The 13,248-nt window shown below is 34.3% G+C and overlaps 1 protein-coding gene across 5 annotated transcripts in view; it reads right to left on the bottom strand.

Moving 5' to 3' along the window:
• LOC127154615 (broad substrate specificity ATP-binding cassette transporter ABCG2) overlaps positions 1 to 13,248 on the bottom strand; it is a 42,600-nt gene that overhangs the window by 8,291 nt on the left and 21,061 nt on the right. Inside the window, exons 1-6 of one of the 5 annotated variants that reach the window (XM_051096260.1) lie at positions 8,087 to 8,144; positions 7,840 to 7,899; positions 7,489 to 7,728; positions 4,758 to 4,817; positions 4,550 to 4,664; positions 471 to 623 (exon numbers count right to left, since the gene is read on the bottom strand). In XM_051096260.1, coding sequence (XP_050952217.1) covers positions 471 to 623; positions 4,550 to 4,664; positions 4,758 to 4,817; positions 7,489 to 7,694 — 534 coding nt within the window. In that variant the 5' untranslated portion in view covers positions 7,695 to 7,728; positions 7,840 to 7,899; positions 8,087 to 8,144. The other 4 variants (XM_051096258.1, XM_051096261.1, XM_051096262.1 and 1 more) reach the window with 4 other exon arrangements.

The following is a 13,248-nucleotide window of genomic DNA, read 5'->3' as shown; positions in this document are numbered from 1 at the left end:
ACACCGACTTAAATTCAAAAAGTTTAAAAAGCATAATATCACCCCTTTAACAAACCAGTGTTAATGAATGTATGTGTAACCCTTATTTTCTGCTCCGAACGCTCCAATCACTTCCGCGTGGATAACGTGAATAAAACACGGGTTACAAGGGTGATAATTCTCGTTTCTCTCTTTAATCAGAAGCATCGGCATTACCGCATGAACAGCCGAACTCGCACACACTCGCCTCAACTTTTCTCTCTTTTCCCTAAGCACGCAATGCACACAATATCTTTTGAACTAACATATGGAAAACTTTACATAAGACATATGGAAATACATGAAAAATCCTTTATAAACATATTTATTTACATTTCTTCTTTTTCTAAATAAAAATAATATAAAATATTAAATAATGAATTCAACGTAAGGTTACAAATGTGTTAATTGCACATGTAGTCAGTGAGATCAACATGTGTTTGGTTTGTTACCCGTGAATCGGCCACTTTGCTCAATCCCAGCTCCTGAATGAGTCTCTCAATCTTCTCATCTTTTTCTCTCTGACGGATCGACTTCGGGAGCCGTAAAGCCGCTGAGAAACGCAGATTCTCACGAACCGTCAGCGTCCCCATGACCACGTCATCCTGCAAAAAAAACAAAACTCACAGTCCAGCTCTTCTAATCTTAGTCAGCAATCCCATTCATCTTAGTCATAATATGTATTATCTTCCTGTTTTAACTGCTGAAGTCAATTTTTAGAGTTAAACATGATGTTCAGCATTTGGGTTCCTACGGAGCCCCTTATGGGACAAGGTGGTGAAAATCAGAAGGGCTTTTCACACTGTGCTTAACCCCGGGTTATCTGCGTTCTACACCGCTTTTAACCCCGGGTAAAGACGCGTTTCACACCTGTAATTTGAAAGCGGTGTTAGCACCGCATTTTACCCGGGGTTATGAAACCCTGCTCCGGAGCAGGGTGCTAACCCCCGCAATGCGGTGCTAAGTTTGTTCAGTGTGAAACGGAGCGGTGTTTGCTTGTTGCTGCTGGAAGCTTAGCAACAGACAGCCAATCAGAAATCAGCGAGCATTACGTCAAGTCGCTAACAGAAAACGCGCGTGGTGTAAACAGCAGCAGGTGAGAAGTAAGTCAACGTTAACTTCCACAATGGCTGCACAGACCTGATAAAATAATAGATATGCACATAATAAATTTAATGGCCTATTTCTACTCTGCTATTCTTTAATATTTTCTTTCTCTACCATTTTAACTTTATTACTTAAACAGAGTACGATGTAGCCTAGGTAACACTTATAATTGAGGTTTCATTTTTTTATGTATTTAGTAATATTAACTGAGCAGTAGACTACCACAGAATTTATTAATAGATTTTTGTTAATAATAGTTTATGAAAAATTAATGAAAGTGCATTTGTTTTAACAAATGTATTAGTAAATGTTGAAATTGACAGTAGCACAGATATTAACTATCCTTTCTAAAGAACCTTAATAAACTGTTACCATGTTTATATTTTGTTTAATTTGTGATAATTGAAGAAAAAATAAATAAATAAAACCAGTTAGCTTAAAGGCTATATCTCAGAAAGGTGAGTTAACCTATGCAGTACCTGCTTCATTGTTTCTATAAGATAGATAAGATTTTTTTTTTGCATCACTCGGTCTATTTCTAATCATTTAAATGTGTGTTATAATAGTTTACCTGGTGAACCACAGTGCAAACTGTGGAAATCCCGACTCCGAAGAGTTGGGCGATGGTCCTGTACTCAGCGTTGGTTGCTAGGCGCCACAATGTAATTGCGACTCTCCGTTCTGGATCAATAGCGTCTCGTAGAGAAGTGTTTGCTTTCTTAATGTGGTCTTTCAAAGCGTTTACTAAATACATAAACGTTGTTTGTGTCATGCGAAAATGGCGAATCCAGTCACTGTCAGTGAATGTGCCGTTTACAATGAAACGCCACCAGTGATGACTTCTGGGAGCGACCCATAATGATGCGGATGCGACTGTAAACAATGACGCTACTGTACACGTAAACACTAGTCTCTCGAAACTTAAAAGAAATTCAAATAAATGTTCATATACTTTGCTCCTTTGTTTCTTTCTCTTGTTATTTTGTCTTTGTTTTTTGCCTTTGTGCGTCTCATGAGGCTAAAAACGGCTAAAGACCTATGCGGCGACATTTTTTTTAAACTGGTAGCATAACTGGAAGTGGCAGGTTTGCCTGCACCTTGCCGTACGTCCAATCAGGTACAGTAACACCGCAAATATGCAAATTAGAACGTAAAACCGGGGTTTAGGAATGTGCAGTGTGAAAGGTCTGTTAATGAATACCCAGGATTAACCGCTAACCCCAGGTTTAATATAAGCAGTGTGAAACATGATTACAGATAACCCAGGATTCCGTTTATCCGGGGTTTAGGATAACCCTGGGTTAACAATTTCAAGTGTGAAAAGCCCTAGAGTGAGTGAAAAAAAAAAAACGGGGTGGGAGGAAAAATATTTTTCAGATTTTTTTGCGTTCTCTCGCAAAACCGGTTGAGTTCGGACAAACACTTCCTGTTTACTGAGCTCAGTATGTTCACAACGGAGCGGTTCGTAAGAGTTTTATACTGAACTTGAACTCAAGTGGCCCATTATAGAAATACAGTCATTTAATTGCTTATAGTTTAAGGCACGTTTTTGGAACATTCTAAAACGCTTAATGTGGATTAATGTGCTAAAACAGTGACAGCGGAGGCCCAATTCGGTATTAATAAATGGTATTCATACTAATAAAAAAATTAATATTAATACCCTTAGCATTACTCTCAATAAAGCAGTCATAAATGCAATGCAATGCAAAAGTTTTTGAAAGCAAAAATAAAACAAATAAGTCACGTAGCCTATTAGTCCCATTTTATTCAGAAATAATACTACCAGCAGGCCTACAGCGTGTTACAATTAGGGTTGCAAAATTCCGGGAATTTTCAAGACTGGAAACTTTCCATGGGAATTAACGGGAATATATGGGAATTAATGGGAATATATGGGAATTATTGGGAATAAACTGGGAATTTGCAAAATTGCAGGAACTGGGAATGTAAACGTAGATGAGAAGAAAAACTTGCAGCATAATCTTGGATAAAACAACCAGGTTTAATGCAATTTTAGTTTAATTTCTGACCTACACACTGCTCAGTCACATGCACACTACTTACTGCAGGGCTGTTAAGGCCACACACCCTACATCCACTGTACATTCTTCTATAACATGCACAGATCAAACTATCAAAATGTATGACACAGACTAATACAGACTATTTAAATTGACTAGTGTAACTTTGTATCTGTTTGGGTGATTATTATTTTAATAACGAACAGGCTGCGAGGCGCCGGCGCGATCAAATAGCTGAAATATAAAAACTGTGAAAATATATATACAAAAAATATAAAAACTGTCTTCCATACAGAAAAATACCCTGTGCGACTTATTGTTTTTCATGTTTAAAATACCAGAATGTAATATCAAAACGACTGCAAATGCAGCATTGATTTTATATAGCAGTTCAACAAAAAGGGTAATATTAAGTGACATTTTAAATGTAGCCTACATTTTAAACACATGATGTTTGTTATATTTAACAAAATAATAATAGTTCCAACAAAATCCGCAACAGAACTGGCGTGTCTCCAAGCAACAACGGTGTTTAGTTGCTGAATTAATCTGCAGCTTTGAACCATTCGGAGAGTCCGTGATTAATAACCCATTCATAACTACAACCATTTGCTTAGTTATTGAATGAATGAATGAATAAGACGACGCCTTGCTCATTAAGACAGTGACATGCCGCCACCTACTGGAACGTTTGAGAATAACTGGTTTAATGGATTACTTCATTAATTGCCTATTTTTAATAAAATATAAAATGTTGGGGAAAAGGCTTAACATGCAATTTAGAGCTTTCTGTTCATATTCGTGGCTTACCTGCTTTCCTACATTTAAAATGTATAACAAACTGTATACCGAGTTCGGCCTTTTATACCCTATTATCCCGTTAAGTTTCCTTTCTATGAGGGATACGCTTAACATGCAATTTAGCGGGTTACCTTTATATACTGAACTATTCTGGTATATAAGGTGTGTGCTGAATTTGGTCCTACAGTGTTTTACATTTTAGAATGTCCCAAAATCGTGCCTTGATGTATTTATATAATAGCCTACTTGAGTCCAAGCTCAGAATCAAACTCTATGAGTCGCTCAATTGCGAACGTGCAAGCTAGGAACCACTACAAGTTAACAGGACGTGTTTGTCCGAACTCAGCTGGTTTTGCGAGAGAACGCAAAAGTTATGCGAGGGAACGCAAATGTTTTGCGAGAGAATGCAAAAAAAAAATCTGAAAAATATTTTTCCTCCCACCCTGATTTTTTTTTTCCACTCACTCTTGATTTTTTTTCACCACCATGTCCCTTAAGGGGCTCAGTAGGTTCCAGACGTGAGTGATTCCTCACATGCTGCTGCTGCTGCACTACAATAACAGAAAAAAAGGAAATCTAGCAATTTTTGTGGTTTATACCTGCACTACATATCCAGACAGACATTTGAAGTTTGGAGGTTGTGGAGCTCCATCTATAAGAACCTCTCCAGAGAGACCAGCAGGATCCTTACGAGCAGCCAGAACGTCCAGAAACCTACAGTAAAACACACACACACAGATATATATATATATATATATATATATCTGTGTGTGTGTATAAAATAACTTGGGTATGTTCAGCTCTTACGATGATTTCCCACTCCCAGTTGGTCCTAATATGGCATTCAGTCCCGGCCTCATGATACCACTAGAGAAAATAACACAGAATTACTTCATAATTATCATCAGCACCTCTAAATAAACTAAATAAATCCAAACACGCAGGATTCTGACTGGATGAGCCTCATTCTTTTGCAAGATAATTATAAAACCTTTGTTTTGCGTGACTACGGGCCAAAAAAACAGCAGAAACAAATGTCGTTGGACCATATCAAGTCCTCACGTGTGACACCTTTACCTAACAGACTAATTCAAGGTGACATTAATCATATTTACAAGATGTGGGGTAGATAATCGGAGCACATGTATCTGATTGACATAGTTCAGATGAGGAAATAAACATCTGCAGTCACGCACACTTACACAAGCTGCTGAACACACATGGACACACACGGGTTAATGCTCAAACTCACCAGACAACCTCTGAAGAGGAGCACGCTAACTAACGATCTCTCACACAAACACTGTATAAGGGTCACGTATGCCTTCGCCAAAATGATTTTAAACAACACTGAAAAAATATTAATTCATTCATTATTTATTCATTTATAAAGCACATTTAAAAACAACCCAACGTTGACCAAAGTGCTGTACAGATAAAAAACAAAATGTATAACAATCTATAAAACAATATACATAAATTAAGAATAATACATTAAAAAACCACACTAAGAAGATGTGCTTTAAGCTTTGATTTAAAAGAGGAGAGTGATGACACCATTCGAATCGTTACCGGCAGTCTATTCCAGTATATAAAAATATATAAAATATAAATTGGCCTTACAAAATATTGAAATAATATGTATTTTTTAAACAAGAATACTTGCAAAATAATGCAAAAAGGGTCATTCTCCTAAGTGTTATTATAGTTAAAAAGTTTATTAAATAAACTAAACTAAAAACCAAACAAATAACTTAAACTTGTTTTAGCTAGATGCAAAGGCAACATTTCTCATTTTCATTTAGTTCTACTTCATGTATTAAAATAAGAAAAACTGAAATAAAAATATATAAATTTATTTATAAAAACCATGTAGACATAAAACACAAAAATGTATTAAAATGACAAAAACACTACAACATCACTAAAACTAAAACTTTAAAAATAAAAACGAGTTCAAAATATTAATAAAATTTTATTTTAAAACTCCTAAAATTAATGAAAAAGATTTCACTTCTGAAAGTATCCGATTATAGTATTTACTATATGGAATTTATGCTCATAAAAAAAAAAAAAAAAAAACTTTTTATATAAAAAAAATATAAATGATTCATGTTTTAAAGATGCACAGATAATTTTAATAAAATATTTAATCTTCAAGCAACACATCTGACGTCATTTTAGATGTTTCGTGTGAAGCACTGTGACTTTGGAAGTGAAATGTGACTGACAGATGTATGATAGATGTAAGATTGCAATTATTTTCCTGTCATGTGATTCACATTCTGTGATTCGATCTGTTAGAGACGGACAGTAAAACCAGACGCTTATCTTATTACGTATTACCGAATACGTAATGTACTCAGGTTATGAAAGTGTAAACATGCACATGTATATGCGTGCTCATCACTGAGGGCGTGTTTGCTTTTATAATAATTTATTTGCACGCATGTAATACCATGTCTGCTGAAGCACGAACAAATGCGTGACACGTTTTTTTCGAGGCAGGTCACAGGAGTTCGTTGAAACTCCATTTGCCCTTCAGTTCACACAGTCCCTCCCAGTTGCATTCCACAGCGCCTTTGAACACACGTTAACCTGCATCACGTCCACACTTATGCTCCCAGACCTACAACCTTGTAAAGATCTTCTCCATTTCTTTCTTAACTGCGAATAATTATCATGACATTCATGCAACGGCTAAACATGTCACTGTTCTTCTCGACTTTAAATTTTCAGCAGAAAGCCGAGTCAGAAAACAAGTCTTAACATGTGATCTGATGCAGTCCTACTGGTCACCGGACGAACACAAAAATAAACTGATTTTTTTAAAGGAAAATGTAAAATCAGATTTAGAATAAACCAGATTCAAAAGTATGAGTATATTACTATGAAAATGTAACAATACAAAAAAAAAACTATGTACAAAAACAAGTTATTTTAGTATCAAAAGATACTAAAGATCTTACAGTTTTTATTAATATTTAGTTTTTGTTTTATATTTTCTTTCATTGTCCCTGTAAATTTATATTTAACGTTTACGTTTTAGTAATTTTGTTCTGTTTTTGTCATTTTTATTTGTCTGTTTTTTAATGTCTATATAGTTTTTATTAATTTGATTTTAGTTTAAGTCAATGAAACAAAAATAAAACAAATTTTATAAACCCTAAAAAAATTACACAAAAAGTTTTTGCTTTCATATTTTTAGTTTTCAAAATATGACAAAATTTTAGTTCATGGTTTAGTAATTTTGTTGTGTTTTTGCATTTTTAATTTCCCTGTCTATTTAAAAACCATTTGATTTTAGAAAAGTCAATGAAATTTTCTAAACAAATTTTATAACCCTAAAAAAATACACAAGAACATGCATACAAAAAATACCCAAAATATGACAAAAACCTGTACCATGGTAACACTACAGTACTTTTGTACTTGCATTTTTAAAGTCCCTGACTATTTAAAAAACCATGGGACATGAAAACTGTGATCAAACAGCAAGTGATTTGACACCGCACCATCAAAAGAGTGAAAGACTCACTTGAGCTCGACGAGGATGTTCTTCTTCGTGACCTTCCTCTTGCACAAGGAGCCGCTCTTCATCTTCACACTGTAGTTGATGTTGTGGAAGCTCACGATCGCTCCTCGTTTGGCCGATGAGGAGGACATGCTGGTGGACACTTTTGTCCTGGACACATTGTTGTTCTGATCATCGACTGTGGTCATCTGAACGGCCGTGTCTGCCATCACACCTGGAAACCCTGAGGAAACCCTGAGGAAACTTTGAGAAACAGCAAATCATCAGCTAGATGACATGAACTCAGTAAATCATTACATCTAATATGCCTCTAATATCTGGAGGTTTTGACTTGTTTGCAGAATGTCAATGTACCTGATCAACTCTAGTTTTTCTTATGATGATGAAATATCAAACAAACCGCTTCCGTCGTTTCTAAACAAGTAAACACATTTTCGAAATGTGCAGAATAAACTCTACGACCTTCCAAATTTCGCAGTGGAAAAGAGCAAATATAATATTAATAAAACAAACGATCTTGTTTTGATCATAAATTTAGGTAAAAAACAGTTAATCGAAGATTATTGCGAGCCTGATTCAGAGAAACCTTATTTACACTCACCTGAGCCGATCTGCAGACTGCGCGTGTCCGTGGTCATTATAAAAACGCGAGTGCGCGCACGTGCAAGAGAGAGAGCGAGAGCGAGAGCGAGAGCGAGAGCGAGAGCGAGCGAGCCAGCGGGAGTGTGTGTTTTTGTGAATGAGGTTTCACGACAAAAACAGGAGGCGCGTCACAGGTGTTACAATTACCGGAGTGACTGGAAAGCCTTTGGCACATCAGGGTTTATATGCAAACATCAAAATACCACGATACCACCAGCTGATATGATTGGGAAGCTGAAATTTTAGATGCATACATAATTTGAAAGCCGAATAAATAGGCTTTCCATTGACGTATAGTTTGTTAGGATAGGACAATATTTGGCAGGGATACAACTATTTGAAAATCTACAATCCGAGGGTGCAAAAAACCTAAATATTGAGAAAATCGCCTTTAAAGCGGTCCAAATGAAGTTTTTAGCCATGCATAGTACTAATCAAAAATTAAGTTGGAATATTACAGCAAGAAATGTACACAATATCTTCATGGAACATGATCTTTACTTAATATCCTAATGATTTTTGGCATAAAAGAAAAATCGATCATTTTGACTCATGATGTTCGTTTAGCACGTTGGGAGTTAAAATTTGTTTTTGTTTTTTGTTCTGAGTTCTCCATTATAAGCCCATTTATTTATTTTATATATCTATATTATGTTTTTTCCGCAGCGCTGCAGGTGTGTGATGTGGCCACGTGAATCCTCACGTTCTGTTGTGTTTGCTGCTTTTTGCCTGTATAAAATTAATTCCTCTAAAACAAATTTAGGTATTTTAATGGGTCACAACCACATAATTTATTTGTAATTTCACATAACCTTGTCGGTTTACGGTTAATCAGGGGCGTTTCTAGGATTTTAACACATCAGGGGCTAGTGGTAGTAGGTGGGAGCTCACATCATGCTCACATAAGATTTTGTTAGACACAAGTGGTTGAACCTGGATCCTTCTAGGGGGGACCTTGTCACACTATTAACAACAGTAAATCGTAATCACTGCAAAAAGCAAACATATCAAATTATTCTAACAAAATTATAACATTACAAAAATATGTTAGACAAATAAAATAATACATTTGAAAATGTATTTATAACTGTAACAAATATATGGTTGCATGCAAAAATAGGGCCCTGTTTTTTTTTTTTTTTTCAAATTCTGTTTTCATTTTTCTGGTCTTCGTTTTAATGGTTAAATATAATTTTTATTAATCAAAATGTAATTAATCATGTGTAGTTAATTAAAACCATGAATCTTATACAATTTACCGTCAATTTATCAAAAGTTAAGAAAAATTACATGTTTAAGACCCCATGAAATGTTTTATTTTTTCTCACTTTACATTTTATTGTTACCAAATATGTTTTAGCATGATTATCATTTAAACTAAACTAAAATAAATATAAAATGAGTTATATACAAGTGTTTATACAAATAATGTCTGTACAGTAAAACAGTCTTTGAAAGTAAAAAACAACACAGGCATAAGCAGTATGCAGTAAAACTGCTTAAGTGTTGTTTTAGGAATACAATATTTGCCTGTCATGTCTATTTATTGTCTTTAAACAGCAGTTTGGCTCCTTAAAATCAGCTAATAAAAATGGTTGAGTATTGTTATGAAATATGTAGTCCATATCCAGTTGTTGCAATGTTTATTTATAGTCTCTAAAGAGCAGTTAAGCTCATTACATTTTAAAAACCAATTAATTTCATGAGGTTGACGTCACGTCAGGTCGTCACGTGGGTCGCCAGTCTTGTAAGACACTCAAAGCACAAGACGTTCGGTTAGACGTTCGATTAGCCGGTCGGTCGGACGCTTGATTTTGACACGGAGTACGCGCCATAGCTGCCTTCTAGGGGGAGAAATGCGACAGTCGTGTGGCTTAACCACTGGAGAAAATGTCTGTCTCACGACCAATTCGTACGTATTTTAGGATTGAGGCCGTAAAAAAAAAAAAAAAAAAAAAAAACACAATTTGTTGAGTCAGCTTAAAATAATTTGTTACCCTGCTGCCTTAAAATTTTAAGTTCAGTCAAGTAAAATAAGTTTAGTCAACTTGAAATGTTAAGTTGTACTGAGTAACAACTTAGATATTTGCGTTTGCTAAACTTAACAGATGGGTAAGTAACCCAGCTGCCTTAAAATTTTACGTTGATTCAACTCAAATATCACTTAGTATAATTTATCATTTCAAGTTGAATAAATTTTTTTTTGAGTTGACTGAACTTAACATTTTAAGGCAGCCAGGTTACAAATTATTTTAAGCTGACTCAACAAATTGTTTTTTACAGTGTAGGTTTAGGGGTGGGTTTGGTGTAGGACATTTCTACAAATTCTTAAAATATTGTGCAACTCGTAAAATACGTACGTTTAAGCTAAAATCGTATAAATTTGTACGAGCATTTAGTACGTATTTGTACATTTGTACGAGCAGAAATAGTGTTTAAAGAATAATATTAAAGTAAAATATTAAAGTGCATATTTTAACGCATCCGCAGCTCAAATCTGATCTGAAATTTCCGCATACGCATTTGATCGGAACCCCACGCAGCTCCCGCACTACTCTCCATTGGAAATGAATGACTTCCGGTCTGTTGCTTGTCGTCGGAGATAGTGGAAAGGCGGCTTTACGCCAAATGCATGTCCTTCTCTGACCGTAATTAACGGCTGGTACATCCTCATCATCGTTAGTCACAGGCTTGCCGCATCGTTAGTTGCAGGCTCTCATGCAACTAAAAGTGAGAGCGAAATGAGCAGATTATTGCTATGTAAAAATGTGGAACATCACAGTATTGTCATATGGAAACTATAGCCGTTTTTGAAATCATACTGATCGCATTCAATATTATATAATATTATATATTATTCAAAATAATATTCATGATAATCATATTGTTGTGGAACCATGATAAATTTTATTTTTCCAGGATTGTTTGGTAAATAGAAAATTCAGAAGTAGCATTTATTTGATGTTCGTTATTATCAATGTCTTTAATGTCACTTTTGACTGATTTAAAATATCCTTCATCAATAAAGCAATTTTTTGGTCTCAGGACATTCGTTAAATAATATGCTAGATTTTGGTTTGTTTTTCACCAAAACCTATCGTATACCCCCACACCAAAATCGTGATACTGATTAACATATACTGCCATCATATTTCATTTATTTATTCTTCTTCTTATTTTTTTTTTTTATCTGTTTTCGTGGTTCCAAAAAGGAAAGAAGGGCATTATGGCAATAAAACAACACAAGGGTGAGTAAATACATAGTTCTCATTTTTGGGTAAACTATGCCTTTAAATACGTAACTACTTCTAAATCGACACAAATGACCCATGTGCATGTAATTTTATTTTAGCTGATGTTGCCTGCTGTAGTTTCTAAGAGGATGTGAATATTTAATACATTAATTTTTATATTAAATATATATTATAGTTATATATTTTATCTATATTTTAAATGCGTTTTTATTTTTATATTTCAATTTTATTTTTATACAAGTCTTAATTTTTGTATTATTTACTTTTTTAATATTTAGTTCTTTGCCATAGAAGTATATCTGTACATTTATCTGTACTGCAGTAGACTTGCATTTGTTCCTTCAGCAAAAGCATAAGTTTTTTGTGTGTGTGTGTGTGTGTGGTGATTGTTTGAGGTTTTGCGCCTTCTGTTGACTGTGCCGTGTAACTGGCTGTGTCATTTATTCTGCTCAGATTCTCATAACATTACTACACCAAGGCACATCACGACTTATCCTCACTGCACCATTGAACTACTCATATTATTTAAAAACATTTATTTATTTGTGTGTTTTTAATTTATAATATTCATTTGCACAGAAAATAATTGTTTAAACTGTTAAAAAATTATTTACTTTAGGTATAATAATTTACAGTCCTCATGAGGTCTCAAGATAAGATGTTCAATATGTTGAACACATTTCAGCCATTTATCCTGACAGACTTGTATCATAATGCAATCTTAGCCCAGGATAAATCATAGTGTGGTTTTACTAGGCTGCTTGAAATTCCGCAAGTAACATCTGTAACATAAGATAAAATAAACATCTTTTTTGGTGTCATATATAAATATAAATATAAATAAAATCATAACATGATATTAATCCAATTACTCACCGTTTCAGTTGGAAGAATGTGTAAATCTGATGCATGTTGAGCACTGCAGATATGTAACTCTCAAGATCAGTGCTATTATTGTAAAATTACAATTATTCAGCAGTTGTTGTTCATTGAAATTAAGCTGTAATGAAATAAAATCTAAATATATGATGAAAAACAAACGGTAAAAATAAAGAAAAAATGTAAATGTTATGAAAGCTTGTTACTGCAAAAAAAATTACAAAAAAGAATATATATATTATAATTGTGACTTTCAAATTCTGACTTTCTTTTTTACAATTTCAAATTTAGGCCTACATCACACCATTTGTTTTGTCAGAATTAGGCCTACCTTTATATGTCAGCAACCGCAGGAAGTTTTTTGTCAATTAAATACATTTTCTATTCATATAAAGTAAGTTCAGATACCCGTCCGCGATCGCAGGGGTTTGGTGTCAAATACATTAAATATTCATAATCTTCAGGTACCTATCAACAATCTCAGGCAGTTTGTGTTAAACAAATACATTTTCTGTTCATATACAGTGAGTTCACATACCCCTCTGCAATCGCAGGGGTTTGGTGTCAAATAAATACTTTTCATATTTTTGTACTGTAACATCAACTATGTCTCAGCGATCTAATGCTTTTCGAAAAAAACATACATTTTATATTCATATACAGAATCTTTAAATACCTATCAGCAACTGCAGACAGTCGAACTTAATGTATTTATTTGACACAGACCCCCTACAACTGCTGACCTAAAGGTACCTAAATGACCTAAATTTATACGATTATTAAATATGTTTTACATGAAGCACCTGCAATCGCTGACAGGTATTTGTAGCTACGTACATTAATACAATTTAAATACAAAATGTATTCATTTGACACAGACCCCCTGCGATTGCTGACAGGTATCTGAAGTTACTGTTTATGAATAAAAAAAATAAATGAATAAATAAAAAGTATTTTTCTTGAAACGCATGAGATCGCTGAGACAGTA

Source organism: Labeo rohita, chromosome 23 (genome assembly GCF_022985175.1).
Source record: "Labeo rohita strain BAU-BD-2019 chromosome 23, IGBB_LRoh.1.0, whole genome shotgun sequence".
Classification (NCBI taxonomy): domain Eukaryota; kingdom Metazoa; phylum Chordata; class Actinopteri; order Cypriniformes; family Cyprinidae; genus Labeo; species Labeo rohita.
The sequence above is the reverse complement of the archived record's forward strand: the minus strand, read 5'-3'. Positions and strand labels throughout refer to the sequence as shown.